The following is a 22,671-nucleotide window of genomic DNA, read 5'->3' as shown; positions in this document are numbered from 1 at the left end:
CCAAGAAAGGGATGCCTGAGCTAGCTCAAGGAAGCCCTACAACAGACTGGCGACTACTGGGCTTGGAAGGTGAAAGTCTATACGATGTATGATTTTATATGGACGATTAAAGCAAGTACAAAGACAAATCTCCGGACCACGGGCAGAATGGGAATGAGAGATCTGTCTGGGCAAGTCAATTGTTTAGGCTACCACGCCTTTAACCGCAAAATATTACTTTGTACAAAGAGATCTCGGTAAAAGTTATCTGAATGCAAAGCATTTTCTGCGCAATTCCTCCAGCCCACTGGTCGTCATGCGATCCAAATGTGGCACGTGGACAGCGCAATGAAAAGTCAAAGTCCCGGAGTCCGAAGTTGACCAGTCTCCCGCAGCTGATAAGCACAGAGCTACAAGCGACCCTGCCTTGACAGCTGACAGAGCTCAGAGGCACGAAGAGGGCTGAACGTTGCAGAATTTGAGCCGGAGTGCATGGGAAAGCAAAGGTGCGGTTTGTCAGCGCCCCAACAAGCGGGCGGAATGTGCTCCGCTTGATCTGGACTGAAATACAGTGCAAGAAGGGCCTTTTGAGTGGAGCGAACATTGTTAGGTTTCCTTTGCACTTTCAGCACATTTCTATAGAGCCATGGAGCCCAGCTGTGCGAGTTTGTTGGCCTCACAGTCCAAGTAGTGCTCAAGAATAAAACGTTGGAGTAGGCATTTTGGCCACATTGGAGGCTCTGAGAATGTACAGAAGGTCTAATAGCATTAATAAAGCAGTATGACACAAGATCCGTACAGTTGGCGGGCTTAATTTGTTCCTGCAAGGAAACCAGGGAAGAAGTGACTCTCAGGGCCATGCCAGCAGCTTTTGGTCTTATCCGGGTGTTGGACTCAATCTCTTGAGCCTAACACAGCGCAACGCAGCATTTATTCTAAAACATATTGGAGGCTGGAGGACACGGGTGAGCGCTGCGGGACGAGAGCGCAGCTTGTTTATTACGGCAGTCTCGGAACAGAACCCTTCTGTATTGCAGCCGTGCAGCCGAGCATCGTGAGTAGCTGAGAGGATCAAAAAGTGTTGGAAAAGAGTCTGGACGGTTCAAGGATCCGGGGAATGAGTGCTATCGGGCAAGCTTCACCTATAGCTTATGTCGACCGTACCTTGATGCAAGTCTCTAACGTAACGTGTGTATCTCGTGCGTCTTGCAGAAGCAGCACAATGTTCGGAAGCTGTTTTACCCCCAAGCCGGCACATACGGGAGCCCCCATGGCGCAGCTCAGGGTGGTGGACGCGAGTCCCTACAAGATCGTGGAGAGCTTCGAGCCGAAGGAGGAGGACGTTGCACAGAAGGGAAGCGCCCCACACGCAAGCAAGAGGAGTGGACGCGCATCGCTCCAACCCGCACAGGCGCTCGTGCGCAAGCTGACCGAGAGCGCTGAGAAGAGGTGGAGATCTCCTTGCCGATGGACAGATCTGGTCTACAAGTCACTGCCTTGGCTGCTCTACGGAATATTACTGCAAGGCTAAACATATTTTTGAGGTGCTGTCATTTTAAGGACCCGATTCCATCCGCCCCGGCCCTCAGATCGTCGTATTTTCATGGAAAAGTTTCCAAGATGTATGCACCATCCCTGCAGGTCTATGCTGGCAAACCTGCTGAAGGAGCACTGCCTGGTGGAGGGCGGCGACGCCAACGTGGCCCAATGGCTCAAGGACGAGGGCATCAACGCCCCTATTGGATCTGTCCTCAAGGTGATCACTCGGCCCAGGCCCGTCGCCAAACAGCTCTACTTGAACACCTTCACAGATATGCCTGCTTTTCCCCAGCTGAAGGCTGCCTTCTCTAGCGGTATCAATGCCCAACTAACACGGCTTCCAGCACAGCAGTGCTCACTTTAAAGACCAAAGCTTGTCCCATGCAGAGAGGCCCCAAACTCAGGCACGGAAGTCCCACCCTGTGCCGGGGCTAAGATGGGAATGCGCAGAGGCGGAGATGCAACACAATTCGACCGCAATATGCATAATGTCACAGGCATTGGGACACATCAGAAGTTTGTGGATGAAGAATGCACAGTGAACTGACCGCCCATAAGACCAGTGAGCCTCAGGTGGCTCCCAGCAGGTCTCCGAACTGTCATGCAAATCACCAGAGCTGCTAAAACTGACATGTGACGCTCCTCTCCGTTCCTGTGCAGGCTCTGGAGGAGGCGCAGAGCAAGGACCTGCTATTCTGGGCGTCACGCTACCACCTGTTTGTGACCTGGTCTCCCGACCGTTCCCACCCCTGGGATTCTCTCCCTGCCGCCGGCCAGTACTCCACCCTGGAGATCGGCGTTCAGCGCGGTGCTGACGACAAGGTGCGCCCTCAATCAGAGAAAATCGTAAGCACTCCTCAATATCTTCATTGGAAGCAGTGCTTGGCAGGGGGTTGGGTCCGTTGCCAGGCAGTGTATAGCTCCCTTTAGGCATGCAGCCATCGGCTTTGGCTGCAAGAATTACAAATCAAATTCTAGGACATCACAGCTCCGGTACAAGCACAATTTTCTTCTGTAAACTTGACAGTCTCAAAGAGAACCTGCTACCATTCTGATTGAATTAAGCCTGTCACGAAAGTCCTACATTGCAATGCTTACACTGCGCCGCTGCAGAGCTGCATGCATGCAGCCGTCACTAAACAGTGTTATTCCTACCTTTGCCCTCTCTGTTGAGGGCTTCAAGGCCGGTGGGGCAGGATGGGAGAGCTAGGCTCTCAGGGACGGATGGTTCATGTGCACAGAGAGATCCATCCTGGGATGCAGCAGGCTGATACTATGCAGAGAGGGGGAGGGTCCAGTGCAAGTGGGATGATGGGGGCTCTGCAACGTGTGTACACTGGTGGCTGATGTGGGGTGTGTGGTGGGTGTGTGCAGCTGGTGGTGCTCCTGGATGGCAAGGCAGTCACCGATTACACAATGCACAACTCTGTCCTCAAGACCACGTGCGCAGTCTCCTCTACCGCTCTCTCATAGGTTTTCATGCATGCTCTTAAGTGTGCCCTTCAATGTGCACAACCTCCTGTGGTGCTGCCTTTTGCCTGAAAGCTAAAGGCTTGCCCTGCTGTATTCAAGACCAAGCTCAAACGTGCTCACTAAATCGCAAATTGATATGGCCTGCCAAGCAACGGCGACGCCGTGGTGCTAGGCAAGGAGGCCTCATCCTTCCGTGCCCACGCATGTAGCAGAGCACGTACTTCTGGAGCTCAAAGGAGCCCTGGTACTATTATCATTATCATTACAGGCTGGCAAATCCAAAGCCAAAGGCCATGGGACATACTCGCAGGGCATCTGCAGCCACATCTGCGGGGCCTACAGAAGTTTGCAGCCTGTCATTGATCCTGTAAAGTAATATCCCGGCACTGAGAAAAGCATGCATGCATGCGCGCAGGTCGCCGATCGAGTGGGAGACGCCGAGCGGCCAGATCGCGCGCGTGAACCTGCAGCTGCAGTTCAGCAGCTTCTTCGGCTACGCGGGCGCCGACACCGACGCGGGCTACCTGGGCCTGCAGTGCCACGGCTGCCTCTGGCCCGTCAACGACGCCGACCTGCCGCACTACTGGCCCATCGCGCCCCCCATCGTCTCCGGCAAGGTGCGCGCGTTTGCCGCATCCACCCTTCAAACCCTCACCCACCAGGGGTAGCGACGAGAAGCATTAGCACCGTTGCGTGGTGTAAAGTCGTACGGTGTATCGGTGATGCTCGGGGAACAAACGAAGAAGAGGTCTCCCGGAATGGAAAGGGAAGATACCTGCACTTTCTTGCCCCCGCCGTTTGTATAGAGCTGTGCGGACAGACACAATAAGCGCTACCTCCGCCTGAAGAGTGCCCCATCGGCGCTGACCGGCGGCAGTACTTTCTTGTCTTCTTGCGTGTCCATCTGCTTTGCTGCGCTGACAGAGGGACCTTGAGAATGTAGTCTCATGTTACAAGAATGCTCGCCATTGGCTACCGGCAGCGGCAGTGCTCTGTTGTCTTGCTGCTGACTCATCCATGCACAGTGGCTGCGCGGTTTCTAGGGCCTCAAAACTGTCAGACCGTGTCCCAAACAGTCCCACCGGATGATGGCCAACGGCGGGTGCGCGCAGGTGAACACGGCGGGCCGCGACTCAGCGGTGTCGCCCGGCAACTCGGACAGCCTGGCGGCGTTTGCCGGCACGTATGCGACGCACCTTCTGCCGGCCGACGAGGCCGCGCAGGTCACCACCGGCGCCGAGATCGCCATCAACGTCAACTCCCAGGGTGAGCCTGGCGTGCAACTAGGAACCTTTGGGTGATTAGAAGGATTGATGGAGAATGGCTTCGAAAACGTTATTCAAGGGAGGGCCTGGAAGTGAAGATTCGTGCGCAGCTGAACACATCAGGTCAATCTAGTTATGATGCCTACGTGAGACAGTCGAGGAATGTATGGTTGCAATGGTCTAGGATGCCCATTGATAGTCAACAGAGGCGATCACCCTGCAGTTGTTCTGGCTCCTGGTGAACACAGCTGTGGACCAAGCGCATGCATTGAAGGGACAGTGGGAAGACTACTGCATAAGGCAGAGCTTTGGGGAAAGGATGACGTGCATGCAAAAGGCCTAAACTTTGGCGGATGAAATCAAACTGAGACTGCGTGCGTTATGGCAATGCAGGCCTGCCGGAGGTGGCAGTGGGCGGTCGCGACCTGTCCTTCTGGACCTTTGACGCCAACAACGTGCTGGCGTGGGCTGACGAGGCCGGCTACACCGCGTGGCTCCAGTTCACCGTGCTGCCCGGCGGCCCGGTCTTCATGGGCACCCTGCACCCATCGGGCGGTGACGCCGCTGATGTGGAGGCCGGTGAGTCACACCTCACCTCACCACCCCTGCACGCCCCATGCTAGGGAGCTTGAAATGCCTAAAGACTTGAGATTTGAATTGAGAGTTTCAAGCTGCATGCATGCGCCCCTGACACTGCGCAGCGTTTCCGGGCACTTGTGAAGTGTTGCATGCAAGTCGGGAAAGAATCGAAAGACTGATGACCGTGTTTGACAGCACTGGGTTGTGCAACACAGCCGCCACGAGGACTGAGCGACAGTTGGAGCCAAATGTTATTTAAATACTAGTTTATGTTGGAGGATGAGGTTAGGAAATATAGAAATCTACTGGTGGCATGCGTGAAGAGGGTCTGTGCTGGCATGCAACAGGCACCTTCAGCGTGTTCGGCGAGCTGCTGAGTCAGCCGAGCCGGCTGGCGCCCAACGCCGCGGTAGACGCGACCGTGGGCCAGATGGTCGCCGTCGGCCTCGCCACTTCAGCCACAGTTCTGTGCACCTCCCTCCTCCGCTCCGCCACCAAGTGAGCCACTTTCCCTTTTACCCCTCAGGCCTGCCACTTTCTGCGCGCAGAACGTAGTCTTTGCTCAGCGCATCTATGTAAAGTGGCTGAAAATCACTACACCCTCTCTCTATATAGAGTTGAGTAGCGTTTTGAGTAACATTCGAGTAGTGAGTAGCACATCTATGGTTTGCTGTGACCGGTATAGCACCTCTAGTGCTCCAAAGTGAGGGTTTCATTTGCAATTTCATTTGCCAGCAAACCACTGACAATGATGAGGGAAGGACACTCGAGGTCTCTTTCGCTTGGTGGGGATGCACTCTTGATTTGGCTATTGGGCACATGCACGGTCAGTACAAGCAGGGGACTTTATACAGGGTTCAGCGAGACAATTGGAAGGGGATAATGCGGGGGTGAGTGACAAGGGTGTTTTTTGCGCAGGTGCTGGGCGCTACTGCGCAGCGGTATGGGAGCTGAGGACGTGCTGATGGAGGAAGAGATCATGCTGCAGGGGATGCGCCGCAACTTCGAGTCGCTGGAGCGCGTGCACGCGGCGCACAAGGCGGCAGCCGCCGCGTTCCCGGCAGCCGCCGGCGCGGCCGCGGCCAAGGAGATGGCCCCGGCCGCCGCCGAGGCCGCCATAGCCGCCGAGAGTGAGGCCGCCGACCACGCGCAGGTTCGTCGCTGTTCTCTTTTTCTGGACTGCTCAATTTGATGCCTGGTGTCCCCTTTTTACTGCCACCAACTGCTGCATCAAGGAGTGTCCCACCGGACTTCAGACATGGAGCCTTGATGAGATGCTGTAAAGTTCACGCTGCTCAGTTTCCTGCGCACTCTTGTGCAAAGATTGTGCGTCGCTGCCATGATACATGTCCAGTGTCCCGGGCTGGGAAGATGCTTGTGAAACAGGACAGTTACTGTACCAAAAAGTGGGTGTGCTCATAACACTGCTCTGTGTTGTGCGCAGGCCGCTCGCGTGAGCGCGGACGCCGTGGCAGCCGCGGTGACACTGACCAATGACTGCATCAAGGACGGGAACGCCGTTGAGGCAACCTCCAAGGCCTCCGCCTCCGCCTGGCGCTCCAGCCAGGTGCTTTTGATTTTCAGCCCCACAATCCAATTCTTTGACAGTTCACCAGGAGTCAAACATATGGTTCACCTTCTGGGCAGACAGCACTTGGCTTGCATTCAGTACGAACTGGTCATAGTAAAGTGCAAAGCAATGATGCCTTTATGTGGGGTGTGATCATACAGCGCTTTGGGCACCATTTATTTAGGCATCAGTTGCTACATTCTGCATGTCAAAGAAAGCAACCAACAGCGTGTTTGTGGTTGCTACAGGCCGCGTCTGCCGCTGCGCATGCGGAGGAGAGCGCGCTGCTGGCCGCCAAGAAGGCCGCCGAGGCCAACACGTGTGCCGCCCGTGCCGCAGCCGTCTCCGCCGCCCAGTCCTACAATCTGGTGCGAAACTTCTTACCCTCTTTCTGTTTATATATACCAAAAAGCTTTAGAAACAGGGAAGTATTGTCTTTAGGACAACACCTGGTATGAAGGGCATGCTTAGTCAGTACCAGCCGCCAGATGTCAGGGCCAATTGCCCTCACAGTATTCATTCTTTAGAAATGCTTGAAGACCAAATGCTGGACACCCGTCTCCTAGTGGAAATGCAAGTCTTTCACTATTTGACATCAGGAAGTACTGCCTTGCGCTGAGCATTGTCAGGGCTGCTAGGTATTTTTTGGTACCCCCTGAATTGTTATTTATGGGGGTAATGCAATGGACCTGCACTAAGAATGCGTGTGCAGATCAGAGCGCCAAAACCCTTCCCTCCTTGTAAATTTCTGTCACTAGACCACTAATGGCATCGATAATCGGACATGTCATGCCTGACCGGTTAAATGGCACAGGCCCGCGAGTCGGCGCTGGCCGCAGCACGCGCTGAAGCAGCGGCTGCGAGCAACGCGCTCAAGACGGTTGAGACGGGCATCAACTACTACGCCGCGCGCAAGGAGTACATCAAGCTCAAGGACATTGCCGAAGCCTCCGACGTTGCCGGGAAGGTGCGCGCCTCACCGCCCCTTTTATTTCCCCTTCCTCTGCCCATGCCTGCTCAGATATGTGTAGCGATGCGCATGTCATAGTATGCTCGCCATGCTATTGTCATGCTGAGGCCTGTTCAAACACTGCCTGTTGCGAACTCTTACTGCGATTTCACCTTCACCATGCAAGACAGTGGTGGATGATGTTCCTTTGTTGCTTCTCCTCCATAGTGCTTCTCACCAATGTGCCATCCACACGTCTTGTGCATGAGCGGTGCATCTTCTTGCTCATTATGCGCAAGTCTGAGCAGCGGGCTGCAATGTGCAGGCGCTCAAGTTTGCCAAGGAGGCGGTGGAGGGGTATGAGGTGAGCACGGCCGCCAGCCGCGAGGCCGCGCTCGACGCCACGCGCCAGGCCGCCGACTTCTCGCAGCTCGCGCACAAGCTCATGCGCGCCGTCTACAAGGCCAAGTGAGCGCGCGCCCGGGGTGTTCCCTGCGTGGCACGCGCCAAATTTGGCGCTCCGCTGACCGGACCGCGCGCACAGCGGCGTTCCCTCTTTCAGACGGCCGCCAAAAGTGGCGCTGACTGGACCGGGCGCGTACGAAGGCGTTGACTGTTCTGGGCGGCCGCCAAAAGGACCACCCTGTCTCTCCTGGGTGGATTGGTGGGCGGGGACAACTGTCTTATCTTCAACAGGAACACCCGCATGGACTCATGGATGTAGGATGTGTCAGATCATGGGCACAGTTGGGCAGTGTAGGGGGTTAAAACAGGAATAATCTTTGCTGAGTAGGCATTAGACGTCAGCTGAATGGCAGAAGAGGACAAAACCCACAGCCTTGACATTTCAGCCATGCAGCTTCTCACTGCGCACCCCAAGCGCTAGAAAAGTCTGGATTCAAAAAAGTCTGGATTGATGCCCTCTTAGGGATGGGAATAATTATATCACGGTGTCCTACTATATCATGGGCCAAATCAAAAGCTCTCAATTTTCATGTATGCAGGAAAATAAGCAGCAATGCACGGCAATATTTTGCACTGAATAGGGAATTGTCGTCCAAATGGGACAGGCATAAATCCGAGAGGCGCAATGCGTTTGGTTGGACAGGAGGTGAAAAAAAGATACCAACGGTTCTGTGTCATGCCATGGAACAGCAATATGATGCGGGTGGCGACAGATTTGGCTGAAACGATGCCAATGAAGGAGGGGGATTCTTTCTACACACGATGCAACTGGAGCTAGGCATGCAGACAGATAGACACTGCTAGGCACTGAGGTTTTTGTGGCTGGTCGCACAGTTCTGCCAGGCTCATCATACCTTTTATAGACGTTGGATCGATGATGTGTGTTGTGTGCAGTGTGTTGGCTTTCATTCTCAGGAAGGCACCACACATGTGTGGCATTTGTGACCACTGCACAGCAGCATTCAGGCTGGCTGCAGATTTGTATAGCTAGGATATTATTCAGATTGGTGTAGTGTGTCTGGTGGCGTGCATTCAAGTTATGCGCCGTGCTGAGGAGATTCAGACACGCATGCGGTCTATTGATCAGTGACATCATTGCTAAAAGTTTGGATGATGCTTCCTGTGTCCCTGATAAACCCTCATGGCTTCTCAGTCGGCCTGGGAAAAGTGCTTGACAAATGAGTTTGGAGATCTATTTCTGCTTCTTTTGAGTGTCACCTGTTTTAGCTTTTGCGTTGCGTGTAACCCTCTTTCTCCCATACACGAGCTCAAAGTATTTGGCATGCATGCATGCTGGCATCCAAGAATCTTCTTACTCATGAGCACACAGCCACTGCTGTCTCTTCTTCAACATCACTAGTGTACGGTCCGAACCACCTCAGCTATCCTTCCAGTTTCATCTCACAAGTTTGAGCAATCAGAAACATGCTTCGGAAAGCACATGCACACTCTCTGCAAGGGACTTTTTCAGGTGTTGGTGCGCATGTTGCTTTCATTTTTGAAACAAATACAGCGGTCCGATTTTTCCTTCTATATCCAAAAGTGAATATGCGTCAGTCCCACTTGGGTATGCGGGGAACGCCGATGGACACTGCTGCCAGATTCCAGGGCTTCTTCAGCTCTATGCTGCCATCCTTCCCATGCAACAGCACAACGTCACCCACCTGCACCCATATTTGCAGTTATTTAGAATATTGCACTTTAAGTTATCGTAATTTTGAAGCCGGGCGGACATGCCTCTGATATGCAAAAGAGCTTGACAGCTCTTAGAGGGCGGTTGCTTTGAGTCTTTGCTCTCAGAGAACAGCTTCGAGCCCAAATCTAAGAGCGCTGAATTCTCCATGTAGACCGCATGTAAGACGGGGCAATGGAGGTCAAATATGGTCAGGGCTGGCATGCAAAGAATGACCTGGACGAGAGGCACGGCAGTGACATCGATGATTGTGACGCGCATGCTGTTGCCCAGATCCACTCTCTGGCACAGCTTGCCCCTCACCGCCACCTCATCCACCTGGAACCTGCAATTCCACATCACCGTAGTCACCGGTCTAATCCCCGCAGAAAAAAAATGATTTCGACCAAATACCAAATTCGCAAAGCTCTCGACAAGCCCAATCCAATGGATCAAGCCCCTGGTGATGAAAATGTCTGGAAGACCCCTGATTGTAGCCTTGTAAAATTTTTCCGCACCGCCGGGGGTGCGGGGTTAAGAGTGACCACTACGAGATACACCGCTCGCAGCCTGCATTAAACTTTCCTTTGCCTAATTGTGCTAATGCATTTGTTTACCCCCTTTTGCTGAAGCCCTCCGGGACAATCAGGAGTTCTCTGAACAGGGCAACTGTCCATAAAGACCATGCCCAACTCTTCTTACTTGCATGCAACAGGGATGAACTGCATTTCCTGCACATGACCACACACTGTTGCATCTGCTGCTCGTGTTCTTATTGTTTTTATAAATTTTTTCTGCCAAGAGGCAAGCATCTGCTGCTATGGAGACTTGGGCATATTCTGACTCATATGCCAAAATTAAAAAACTCACGCATCGGTGTAGCCCTGGTAGATGACTGCCACGGTCATGTCCCTCTTGGCGTGGTGGCCCTCGTGCAGCATATCGCCCGCCTTCACCTGCTCGCACCCACATCACCTCAGACCGCATCACACCAGACATTCTGACGCCACTGGCTGTACTTCTAACTCAGAAGTTCAAAGGCCCTTCTGAAGGCCTGCTTGCATGCGCTATCATCTGCCTCGCCAAAATAAGCAGGGAGCGTAAAGGCTAGCTCTCCCGCAAAATCTCAGATAAAACAGTGCTGGACATCAGAAGCCCAGTGTAGCTGCATCAGACCATGGGAAGGGTCACATCTAATTTTACATATAATGCACTCCTCAGCCGGTAATCACGAGTAAGATTGCAAAGAAATTGCCTTTTTGAGGGTGGCGATGCGGGTGAGCCATCGGGCAGCCGAGCGCGTGCCCGGCACGATCTCCTGCTGCCCGTAGAGGGCAGCGCTGACGTGGACGATGCCCGTAGTCCCGTAGGCCTCCTTGTCCCGTAGCATCTTCGGGCTGGCTGCCACCCCCGTAACGCCAAACTTGGCCCCAGCCACTCGCAGCTTCTCTGCAAATACCTCCAGCTCCTGCATTTCAATATCAGCGTTTGAACTTCACACTTCAGACCACCCCCGTTTCATCAGTTTCAGCCCTTCAAATTCTTTTGAATTTTAGTGTCTCCCCCCACCTTCAAAGCAATTTCCTAACAGCAAACCTTGGTCGCAGCCGCCTTTACGTACCAAGTTTGCATGCAGGCAAAGTAGAGTCTCTTCTAAAAGTTACTAGCGGTCAAATCTGGGCAGAACTGAATGAGTAGTAAAGCCGGGCCATTCCCCAAAGGCAATAGCTGAGATAGGCTTTTCAGAACAATTCAGGACGGTCTTCCTTGAGGGTAAGATCGTATCTATCCGGCAGCACAAGGGACCACAGCTGCAGAATTTTATGCCATTCAGATCGACCATTCTCTAGGAATATGAAAGGGTGCCAGGACTGACCTTGGGCTCGGCATGCTCGGTGGTGATGCCTCGCAGCTGCAGGCTGCTGCAGGTATTGATGTACTCTATGAGCTCCATTGCCTCTTCCAAGCTGCTCACCCCTTGCACCGCCGCTCCAAGCGCCGCCTTCACATGCACCTGCAACCCCGGCCATTTTGTCCACGCTTAATTTTATACAATACTTTAGTACATTTCAGAGACCTGTTGAGAGCGCCTCTGGCTCGTTGGTCTTGTAGGCAGGTGATAGGCGGTCGCAGTGATAACATCTGAAGCATTGTCGCTGGGAGCATTTTGAGAGTACACTGGAGACTCTTGGGAGGGAAAGTTGAAATATAGACAATGAGTGCCACTTGCTGCGTAAAAAATTGGCGCCCCTTTTTGTCACGTGCGTCTCAATTGAATCTACTCTGCTTGCAGCCCGCAAAGGCGCTGCATGCGGACACATTGTGAGGCCTGGTGCCCCCAGCATATTTGAAGTGCTCTCTGGTGTGCGCATCTTGAGGCGGTAGCTCTTTTGAAAAGTGGGAAGGGTGCAAAATAAATTATGACAGGATGAGTCACCTAAGGATGAGTCACCTGCATGGGCGCCTCGCGCTTGACTGCCGTGGTCTCCTCGCAGAGAACGCGCGCAAAGCTTAGGTCCTCAATGTACACCTCCACATTTTCCAGGGCCATCACTCGCGCCGTCAGGAAGTCCGGCTGATAGATTATGTGGATGGGCACCTCCACGCCCTCCTGCAGCAACACAAGACAACCCCGGTGTGAGCTTCTGACTCCCGAGGCCGGGGCTGCAGCTTTCAGACGCAGTGATTTTGATAAACGCGGTGCCTGCCAGGTTTTAGGAATTGCGACATGCAGTCCATTGGTCAGTCAAGGCAACATCCTCCTACAGGCAATTTCCTACAGGCGGGCACTATCAATACCAGGGGCATTTCCGGCTTGTTTTGATCACAATTCCGGCTGTCAATGTGGTTTTTTCGGCTTGAACCGGCCCCATCTGGCCGCCAATTAAACTCCGAAACAAGCCCCTTTTATTCATAGTGAGGGGTAGAAAGAGCAGTGTAAGATGTGGCACCAGGACTTGTTACGGTGCTTGGAGTTTGGTTCATATAGACTTATTGGGTTTGCACAATATCTTGCACAATATCTTGCACAAGGATGCTGCAGAGTGCTTTGCAGTCATAATTAGTCACTGTGCCGCACCTGACGCAGTGTGATGGCTTCGTTGATGTCGGCAACCCCCAGTTCCTTGAAGCCCGCCCCCAGAAACGCCTTTGCCACTGTGTCAAGCCCTGCACGCCATTTACTCCTCATCTCAAATTTCACAGATGTGATTCTTTGTACCTGATGCTTAGTACTTCAAGTCCTTGTACCTGATGCTTGCACAAGGAATTAAACAGCTCTTCACTGCAGTCAGCGACAGCATGGGTGCCTTTGTGATAGCTTTAATGTCTTTGATATATGTAATTGGCAAGGGGTGGGGATTTGAATTGGCGAAATGTCTAGCTGGCTGTGCATTATGCAGGTTGATTTGAAGGTCGCACCGTGGCCGTAACCATTTCCCTGAACAATGGCCAAGGGGATGACATCCGGGCCGAGCTGATATAGCACCTTGCCGGCATTGTGTGTGAGATCTGAGTAGCTCACTTCAATCCAGGACTGGGATACTGTGTATGTGCGTGTGGGGCCCAGCACTCTGAACCTCTGCCTTTCGCCAGGTACTTGGCCTGCAAAGGAGTTCTCTTCGTCAGCTGAGGTCATTTGCAGGAACACTTTTGGACAGAAGCTGGTGAAACAACAAACTCTCGTGGTTTCTCTCGTGGTGCGCAGGGATACCCACCGAAATCGGCTTGCAGTGAAGCGAAAACTGTCAGCGTCATGGTGCTCAGCAAGATAGTGATGCATCGCAGCATCTTAGCTCCTTGTGTCGTCCCCAGCTGGATTTCTGCACCTTCAGCTGCAACAGAAATCAGAGAAGCACAATGGTGAATCTATTGGCCCTGTTGTACAGAAATAATACGATAGCTACTGATGGGAAAATGGAAGGTGTTTATTGCCTAGCTATCGGGATTAAAATTCCAAAATATAATCGTATTTCAGTACATGCCGGGCGATCTGGTGGGGGCAGCTCACCAATTGTGTATCACCTCACCTTATTGGACTGCTACAGATGTTACTAATGAGCGATAGTCAATAATCGCATTGGCTTTTGATAGTCCAAGAGCTTCGAAACTCAGAACTGGTACATCGGAGCATCTCCTCGTGTACTCTTCCCTCGCTCGGTAAGGCAAGAACCCCTTCGTAGACTTCTAATCGCCCTGATCTCGGATATATATTCAGAATGCTGCTTTATCCCGAGTCATATGTCCGGCGGAGTGACCATCGCCTGCAGAGGGGGATGTGGGCCGGACCCAAAGACAATGGGAGCCAGATCTGGCGACCCACATGACTTCAAGGTTGGGGATGTGGCATGCAAGTTACATTTTGGTGCTATATCTGAGATGGCATGCTCGCCATTATGCAGCAGGACGTCAGCCTCTGCAGAGACGCAGGATTGCCCAACATAATAGAATTTCCCAACCCCAATTTACAGATCTGCAGAAGACAGTGATCTACAATAATGCAGTAAAGCCTGCTTCTGGCGTAAGCTCGGCTTTGAATTTGTGCAGGAAAAGCAAACTGCAGTTCCAAGTGTTCAGCAAACGCAAACCCTGACATCCTGATATTTTGAACACCTTGCTCTCACCACACAAATTGTACAGCAATCCATAGGACCCCAAACAATTGCTCAAACAAACAATCATCTTAAACACCGTGTCACATGACCATTTCAGCATAACCACACAATGTCATTCTTGTCAATTTAAGCTTATTGAGAAACCGCACACTGGTGCGGGTATCTGCAGTTATGAACAGAAGCTTGAGAGCTTGCCCATGCGGGAGGCCAAAACATTATCATTCTTGATTATTGCATTCCACCCACAGCTCATTTGGTTCAATATTAAAATTCCTATTTATTTTGCTGCCTGCACAATGCATCCAGCAACGGGTGCACGAGCTTAAATCATGCGCGCTGCAATTTTGTGCAGCACCGATTGATCAATCATCAAAAGCAATATTGCGCGCATCTGCGCAGCATTGTTTTAGACGCATGCATAAATGTTCCTTCCAAATCTTTCAACCCTGGCCGCCTCCAGGGGGAACAAGAAAAAGTCCCCCATTCTTTTGCTCCCCCTGGCGCCACGTTGGCTCCTAGCCAGCATCCTGAAGTGCTGGCAATTGGTGAATATGCACCAAAAGATCTTGAATAGGGGTCACATGTAAGCACGAACGTGCTCGCCGGTGCATTTTATGTCACTGCACCCCGATGACGCATCATCAGTCACAACCCCTTATTCATGACCCGCAGTCATGGCTGCGAGAGAACAGCTCAGGCGGTGTGCACCAGGCGCAGGTGCTTGTAGGTCTGCTGCGCGAAATCGGCGGCCTGCTGAGTCGACTCGATGGCGGCCTTGCGGCTGTCCGCGGTGTCCGCCTCCCAGCCGGCCTCTGCCTCTTCGGCCGCCTTGAGCGCCTGTGAAGTGACACAATATACATGTTCAGCCTCATGCATTCTCCGGTGCGAAGCCCTCGCCCACATCAGAATGCTATCTTTGCACCGCTCTGCACCCTTGAAGTGGCAGCCCAGCATGGCTGCCCCAGCCCTAGTGCTCACGCAAGGTGACAGCCTTATTCACCCAAACGCTGCATGCGGTCTGGCATTGTATCCAAAAATTGAAGCTTGCCAGATGTACAGGGAAGACTGCGCAGGGAAATCTTGTTAGCTGACTTTGGATTAGCTGGGACCTGACAAGCACAACCTGACAACAACGCAACAGCAAGGAATATTGTGAGATGGCAGAAAAGAGATCTAAGACAGATACAAAAAGTGACTATTTCACCAATTTCTGAGGCCCAGCCGGTGCCGTGTCCGTTCCTGAAGTGCAGAGAGTGGTCAAAACAAAACGTGCCTGGCCGGCGACGGCGGATGCTTCGGCCATGTCCTTGAGGCGCATGTAGTCGCGCGTCTCCACAAAGAGCTGCACGCTCGCCTCAACGCTCTGCAGCGCCAGACCCGCGCTCTCTCCCGCAGCGCGCACAGCAGCCATCGCGAATTCCTTGGCCTGCGCATGCATGAATCGTTGTATCAGTCTCCGTACTTTGGACAGGGGCTTGAAATTCACCGAGGAGGACATTGTTACCGAGGACCTTGTCTAAAGGGGACCAGGAGCTTTTTGTCAGAGCAAAGTGTTTATACATGATGCAGGCAGCAGAACAAGTCTCAGCCGGGCATGCTTGGCATTATTTAAAGTCAGGTTCGATTGGATCTAAGCCGCCGCAGGACCGTGCACTGTTCTCAAAGTTGTACACAGATTGCACGCACCCGGTATACGAGACCATCGCAATTTCAACAGTACAGGACGCATGTGTGCTGGAAAAGGTTCATTGGGAGAAATGAATACGCGCACCTGGTTGTAGGACTGCGCGGCGACCATGGCGGCGCGAAGGGCGGCCTGCGTGCGGGCGGCGCGTGCCAGGCTGGCGGCTGACACAGCGCTCTCCTCAGCCACAAGAGCGGCCTTGCCGGCCTGAACACACAACCACCACACACTGCTTCAGGACAAGAATGCAGCGCTGCATGCGCATACAGCACCCTCCTAACAACGCCTGGGCAGCCGGCTAACTGATGTCCGGACCCAATCCCTGGCATGGAACGGATGAAAGTCAGGTTCCTTGCAGGAGGCGCAGAAATCTTGCCCATTCAGATCCTGCAAAACAGTTTGAGAACCATCGTGGACCTGACATAGATGCTGGTGAAGCTCCATGCTTCGGGAATCCTTTGCCGAGTTACAGTACTGTGGTGGTCATTCTAAGACCCGCAATAAGTATTTATTTTTGGCCAAAAAGGGTGGAGAAATGAACCTATCTCCCAAGTTATAAATCATTTGATGATTTTGAGACCAGATCCAGAAGTTCTCGACAAGCCCAGTTGAACGGAGCATGACCCCGGTGTTTTTGAAGTCAGGAAGACCTCCAAAATCTGCTGTGAAAACTCTCCTGCACCGCCGGGGGTGCGGGCTTTAGAATGAGTGCTTCAATATTTTGTGCGCACCGAGTGGGCGCGGTAGGCGGCGGTGGACGACTTCTGAGCGGCCTCCAGAATGTTCTTGCCCTTCAGTGCGTCGCGCACGCCCTCAGCATTCTCCAATGCGGCCGCACACGCCGTCTTGGCCGACTGCACGCAAATTTCAAACTTGAAGATTAATACACCCTCCGGCCGACTCTACTTTGACCACAACAAACAAGCTCCAGAATGTACTCTTTGAGAGCTTGGTCCTGCAGCAATAAGTCAACCGGGTCTGACGACCGGGAAGCCTTGCTTGCATTTTTTCGCGCTTGTAATGGAGCTCAAATGCAACATTTTAAACGGCAGCAGCAGTAGATAGACAGGAGATCACCTGGGCGGCCTCGAAGGCCTCCTGCTGCGCGGCTTCGGCACCCTTGCCGGCGGCGGGGTCCAGAACGCGAACGTCGGCGCCGTACGGGAATGCGTCCTCCGTGGCAGCGTTCACGGCCGCCACCTGGATCAGAAAGTCGCCATAAATTAGTAACGATCAGTAACCTCTCAATCGATCGTGCTCAGAAGCTCTGCAATTCACAAGAAGCTGCCTGGCAAAGTCCATGACACCGGATCATTCTGCAAGGAAGTGCATGCAATTGGGTCAACCCAGGCAAGGAGACCATCAGGGGTTCATCAGGTGACGCCCCAAACCCTAAATTCTAGACCCTAAAAACTTTAGAAATATATTAGCATGTGAATAGGTATTTTTTCTAAGGTGAGAGATGACATGGTCACCTTGTCGGCCAGCTCCAGGTATGCGTCCATGGCGGCGTCGGTGGTGCCACCGCGCTTGGCCTTCTTCTCGGCCTTGTTGGACCACATCCTGCGCGCACATTACTAATATCAGCACATTAGTAACTTCAGCACGTCAGTAATGTCAGCAAAGCCATTCGTCTTCATGTTATCGGCCTGCCTCTATTCTGCTCACCACAAGATATCAGAATCAGGTTTCTGCATTCATCACATGCAGCTACATCTATCAACTGCGAATCATTCTCAGGCTGCTGAGATCAGAAGGTCAGTCTGTTGCTGCAAAGCAGCCAGCGGTGACAAGCAGCAAGACGCCCATTGAAATGTCTGGTAACGTTGACAAACTGGCAGGTAAATTTTCAAGCATGCATCTGAAAGCCTGAAGCAATGCACTTGCTTCAAGCGCTTGCTCCTGGAAGACTGCAAAACAGAGGCCAGAGGTATGACACTAAATTCTGAAGTAGTGCTGTATTTTATAGTACCTTACCGGTCACTCTGAACCCCGGACAAAACAGTTTTTCTTTTGCCAAAAGGGTTGATGATTTAGAACCTATCTCCCAAAATATAATTTCTATGACAGTTTGAGACCAGAATCGGGAAGCTCTCCACCAGCCCGATCCAAAGCAGCAAGCTCTTTGTTTGAAAAAATGCCAGGAAAACCCCTAAACGTTGCCTTGAAAAGTTTCCCGCACCGCCGGGGAGGTGCGGGGTTTCGAGCGACCAGTACAGTATTTAGGACCCCCTGGTTACAACAGGGAAAGGGAGGCGAAGGGTCCTCACTCGAGGGCGGAGGAGAGCACGTTGCCCAGAACGACGATGGAAGCGGTGGCGAGGCCGGCCGCCACCTGCTGCCCCACAAAGTTGTCCAGGGTTGAGTCCGGTGCGATCTGAGATGACTGCCCGCTGCGCTCTCCCACCACGTCGATGGCTGCGTGCATGTGCAGGCACATGTCAGTGTAAATCCAGATGGGTGAATTCTGCAGCTGGGTGAATGCAGGGTGAGTTCTGCAGCTGTCAAGGTTACAAAGTGAGCAGTACATCCAATGGGTCCACAGAGGGACGGGAGGGAGGGACTGTTGCAAGAACTGCGTGGCGATGGAGGCAGTCTCCAAGGCAGCAAAGCACGGCGCAGTGAAACAAATGCGCTGAGCTCAGAAGCCTCTAGCAGAGCATGGCACGGGCCATCAACATGACTTGCATGCAGGGGACGCCACCAGAGCGCCGTCACTCAACAGCCACAGCATCAACACAACCAAAATTGTGATCAATTTCTAAAGACAGAACACCGCAAAACTGCAGCGCGCACCCTCGTAGGCATCGCCGTTGGTGATCTTGCCGACGAAGACCGGGCCGCCGGGCAGCACGAGGCACTGCAGCCATGCGCTGTAGCCCGCCTCGTCAGCCCAGGCCAGAACATTGTTGTAGTCGAAGGTCCATGCGACCAGCGCCTGCCCGTTGACAGTCACCACGGGGCGGCCTGCGCATGTGAAGAATTACTTCAAATTTAAATTTGAATTGTTATGTGGTGCGGTACTTGAATGTCCAGAACGGCCAGCACTGCTGTGGGTGCCGTGCCTCAAGCTGGGGATCTGCTGCCTTTACAGGCAAGTACCATTGAGGCTTATTACCGGCATTTGACTCGTGATCCTGTGCTTTGGCAGGTTCTGGAACAGAATTTATAACACCATGCAAAAGTTCGAGCCTTCTGGGCAACCATGGCAGCGTGAACCTCTGAACGCTCCTCTTGTACAACGTCATGCCATGGCAAGTGACGGGACAACAGAGACCAGGACTATTATTATGTATTAGCACACCCGCATGCTGTCAAGAGGCAGGGTGCGTCCTGCAGACAAATGCAGATGAAGGCAGCCACAGACCAGGGTAGGGCACAGTAGTTCTCTGGAATTATAAGCATTGATAGGGGTTGGCGCACCATTGTGGGAGGAGATGGCGACCTCCACGGGGCCAAGGGGGGTCTTGGTATTGAGGGGCGCAAGCAGATAAGTGCCCTCGAAGGAAGACATGCCGTCGATTGCTCCGGGGGCCAGCGCTGCGTCGCGCGTCGCCACATTCACCTGTCGAGACCACAGCAAATCTTAGATTCAAGTTTGTATTTGCATCGTCTGGCAGAGCGCGGATGTTGGCTCTACATGCATGCACCGTTGTAAGCCGTAGCAAGAACACTTTTGTGCTATACCACCTCGTTTTAAGAAAGCACTGGTGAAACCATCCGATGCACAACTAGGAATGCTTGCTTGCCGAACTGCTTGTGCAAAGAAAATCCTTGGCACACCATCAACCTGAAGAAACATGGTGCATGAAACCCTCGAGGCAGGGTCCTGTGGTTTCAAGCCCAGGCTTAGAAGCCCACAACACGACCAGAGATTTGAATAATATCGTGAATTTGCACTTCAAAGAGCTCGCACCTTGGCGGAGACGACGGGAGGAGTTACGGGCCAAATGGCGGGAGCGGTGGCGCCGGCTGCGGGCCACAGGATTCCGTGGGCCTGAACTCCCAGGTAGGATGACAGGAAGCCGGCCTCGCCGTAGCCGCTGAAGACACTGAACTGCAGGTGCAGGTTCACCTGCGCACACATGGGGTTGCCTCAAACTCTGTCACACGAGGCAATGCTTGCATTCTGAAAGCAGTGACTTATTGCTCAGCCGAGAAAACTTACAGCCGACAAGGCAATGCTTGTGATAGGCAGGAAGCGCATATGGATTGCACTAAAAGCCGCAGGAGTGTAGCTCACATTGAAGAGCTATTTGCTGGCGTTCTGACCTCGGTTGCCTGCGTGGGTGTCTTTTGGTCTCATGAAGGCTTGGGTGCATTCCGTAAACCGATGCCTTAATTTTTGCAAAAAACAAAAGAGCCCCCAAGCAGCACGGTGTCTATGAACTATTTTCAGAATCGGGGTGTACATTGGTGACATGTGTGGGGTGGATCACCTGGGCGGTCTCGCCGGAGGGGGTGGTCCATGCGATGGGGGAGGTGGTACGGAATGTGCTGTTGGCAAACGTGAACTCCGTAACGGGCTTGCCGTCCAGCAGCACAACCGCCTGCGCACGCCATTACTGATATTAGTGATCAGACAGACAAGGCTGCAAGCATGTCTTTAGGCGGTTCGCAATCTTTATAGCCTCATCCCACGGCACTCCTATTTTCTTGCTTCTACTTCTCCTGCTTACATCCTCAGACAGCAGGACTGTGCATGTTATTCTGAAGAATTTACAAAATGCCCCTTGTTGGTACGCAAAGGCAATCTGCACCGGTCTGGTGGAATAATGGCCCGTTGTCTTGCATTAAACAGGTGCTTGCACAACGTACGCCTCTTGCAACTTTCAGCTGATTGCAGCTCAGTCATGCAAGGAGACTCGCACGCAAATGAACTTGCTTTACATAAGCTTGCTATGAAACGGAGTTTGCAGCTTGCAAGAAGTGCTGGCATTTGTTGCGGCAGAGTGGGAAACAGTAAAACAGCGCACCTCGTTGTCGGAGTCGCGCAACTTTCCAATCTCCAGGGTGCAGGCGGCGGTGTTGGCCTTGGGGAGTTTGTCCCAGGGGTGGCTGCGGTTGGTGGACCAGTGCACAAACAGGTTGTAGCTTGACGCCCAGAACATCAGGTCGCTCGCTTTTGCCTCGTTCAGGGCCTGCGCATGCATACAAACAGTTGAAACGCTGAGATAACATTGGCATGTCTCACTTGCGGGAGCTCTCTGAATGTTAGGAAGCACATGCTTGAGCTTTTGAGAACTGCTGACGCCAGGCTGGGTGTATATAACAAGAAGATGCCTCAAAAGTAGAAGCAAAGGTGAGTCGACGGAGGGGAGAGTCTGAGATGATGAAGACTTGGGCATTGTCTTCTGGTACTTAGCGACATTCAGAAAGCCCAGGCGCGACTGCAAGCATGCGTGGCGCCGGGGCCTGAATAATCATATACAATCCTGGTTCAGGAGGTGCAGGATGCGAGGGGACTGTTCACCTGCACGACGGAGCGCACAGACGTCTGGAAGCCCTCCTCTTTGAGCCAGCTGGTCAGCTGACGGTCACCGCCATCCACATGGCGCAGATCCTTGAGGTGTGCAGCCAGGGCGTTCCTGCAAGCAAAGGATCGCCCAGGTCAAGATCTGGTGCCTTTTGCGGAGATTTTGGGAGCTTTTGTTTCCATGAGTGGCTAGAAATCCGGTTGTAGAAAGTTCCAGGCGTCAGCGATGGTCCGAGAACCAATGGACCAAGAGAAAGGGCAGACTTCGACTCAGATGATGATGCCGGATTCTGGTGGACGGCGCAACACACACCTGGTCTCTGCTTTGTGGGCGAGCTGCACAAGGAAGGCCTTGGCGGGGCCCTTCTTGCTGGTGCCGTCGACCTTGGCCTCCGGGCTCAGCAGCTTGTTGATGAAGTCATTGTCGGGGGTAATCCCGTCGATTCCCTTCTCGGGCATCATGGCAGTCATTCTGTCTGCTGCTTATGTGAAGCTCAAGCAGGTGTCCCCTGCGCATCAGGAGAGCCGTGTTGGACATCGCGGAGTAGACTCTCCCGGGTGCACACAAGACCTTGCAGGGCACGGTCTTTTCGCTACCACGAGCGTAATGTCGCATCCTCTATACTTCACATACACTGATGCACGTGTACTAATTCTGCACCGAGTCCCAACGGCCAAAAAGTTGGACGATAAACGCAACCACAGTGCCTGCTCGATGATACATACTTCTGTCTGGCGCGCCAGAGATGCGGCCTAAGGGACACTAGACCCCCAATCTACTATTGTTATTGCTTCCTACTGCAAAGCATTCATCAGCACTGTTTTGGGACCGTATCAGAGCAAAGTGGTAGACATTCCGTCCGTGCATGAACCCCTCTGCACACCTCAAATCCCAACCAAGAACATGCTATAGGGCGTGACTGACCTGTTCAGTCTTGAAGTAATCCTGCTCTGGGCTCCAAGATGCCTGCAGCGCTGCGATGTGAAATGCGAAGCGATTTGCCCCATGGACAATTTCTCGGAAGGGAGATGCCGGCGATTGGAGCCTGCCGGGCGCCCGTCGCCAACTTTGGCTCAGCGGGGGCGTCATCAATGTTCCCACGATTGGGCTCCCAACAGGACGAAGCAACTCAACCAGGAGGCGACTTAGAGCACAGCTAAAACCAGGCGATATCAGAGAAGACTACATCTGGAACAGGTGCGTGGCATGGAGCTTGTGCTGCACAGGCAAAGGGGGAAAGGGCAAGGGGTGCTAGTCGTTTCGGAAGTGAAGATCTGAGGGTCTGCAGCCAAGCCCAGCGCAAACTGACAGCATTCAGGACAGTTTAGGGGCATACCGGAGGTCTAAACTGCCTGGATACGGGCACCATCAAGCCAATTTGCCTATCTACGAAGCCTGTGCGCTTT

The 22,671-nt window shown here is 53.0% G+C and overlaps 4 protein-coding genes across 4 annotated transcripts; 1 reads left to right on the top strand and 3 right to left on the bottom strand.

The window, feature by feature from the left end:
* The first annotated feature begins 389 nt into the window (after positions 1 to 389).
* On the top strand, positions 390 to 7,974 carry COCSUDRAFT_66313 (hypothetical protein). Its single transcript, XM_005647107.1, has 14 exons — positions 390 to 485; positions 1,192 to 1,428; positions 1,621 to 1,735; positions 2,179 to 2,340; positions 2,893 to 2,960; positions 3,407 to 3,608; positions 4,104 to 4,257; positions 4,650 to 4,835; positions 5,183 to 5,333; positions 5,754 to 5,988; positions 6,280 to 6,402; positions 6,654 to 6,773; positions 7,220 to 7,372; positions 7,680 to 7,974. Exons 1-14 carry the CDS (start codon positions 472 to 474, stop codon positions 7,824 to 7,826), a joined length of 2,067 nt encoding a protein of 688 aa, XP_005647164.1. The 5' UTR covers positions 390 to 471; the 3' UTR covers positions 7,827 to 7,974.
* Positions 7,975 to 7,985: 11 nt separating this feature from the next.
* On the bottom strand, positions 7,986 to 9,092 carry COCSUDRAFT_33344 (hypothetical protein). The gene has a single exon (XM_005647106.1). It carries the CDS (start codon positions 8,910 to 8,912, stop codon positions 8,340 to 8,342), a length of 573 nt encoding a protein of 190 aa, XP_005647163.1. The 5' UTR covers positions 8,913 to 9,092; the 3' UTR covers positions 7,986 to 8,339.
* A 25-nt stretch (positions 9,093 to 9,117) lies between these two features.
* COCSUDRAFT_66312 (hypothetical protein) lies at positions 9,118 to 13,710 on the bottom strand. Its single transcript, XM_005647105.1, has 10 exons — positions 13,520 to 13,710; positions 13,208 to 13,324; positions 12,912 to 13,094; positions 12,571 to 12,659; positions 11,944 to 12,102; positions 11,368 to 11,505; positions 10,804 to 10,959; positions 10,362 to 10,447; positions 9,729 to 9,837; positions 9,118 to 9,483 (listed from the first exon to the last, which is right to left on the bottom strand). Exons 2-10 carry the CDS (start codon positions 13,278 to 13,280, stop codon positions 9,373 to 9,375), a joined length of 1,104 nt encoding a protein of 367 aa, XP_005647162.1. The 5' UTR covers positions 13,281 to 13,324; positions 13,520 to 13,710; the 3' UTR covers positions 9,118 to 9,372.
* Positions 13,711 to 13,936: 226 nt separating this feature from the next.
* On the bottom strand, positions 13,937 to 22,253 carry COCSUDRAFT_47624 (hypothetical protein). Its single transcript, XM_005647104.1, has 15 exons — positions 22,190 to 22,253; positions 21,578 to 21,773; positions 21,262 to 21,376; positions 20,765 to 20,929; positions 20,228 to 20,338; positions 19,705 to 19,863; positions 19,212 to 19,353; positions 18,585 to 18,755; positions 18,059 to 18,206; positions 17,264 to 17,351; positions 16,866 to 16,988; positions 16,520 to 16,642; positions 15,876 to 15,995; positions 15,378 to 15,530; positions 13,937 to 14,941 (listed from the first exon to the last, which is right to left on the bottom strand). The coding sequence occupies exons 2-15, from the start codon at positions 21,733 to 21,735 to the stop codon at positions 14,798 to 14,800; spliced, it is 1,920 nt and encodes a 639-aa protein (XP_005647161.1). The 5' UTR covers positions 21,736 to 21,773; positions 22,190 to 22,253; the 3' UTR covers positions 13,937 to 14,797.
* Between the last annotated feature and the right edge of the window lie 418 nt (positions 22,254 to 22,671).

The sequence above is a fragment of the Coccomyxa subellipsoidea genome (assembly GCF_000258705.1).
Source record: "Coccomyxa subellipsoidea C-169, whole genome shotgun sequence".
In the NCBI taxonomy this organism is placed as follows: Eukaryota; Viridiplantae; Chlorophyta; class Trebouxiophyceae; family Coccomyxaceae; genus Coccomyxa; species Coccomyxa subellipsoidea.
This window is presented reverse-complemented; position numbering and strand designations above follow the sequence as displayed.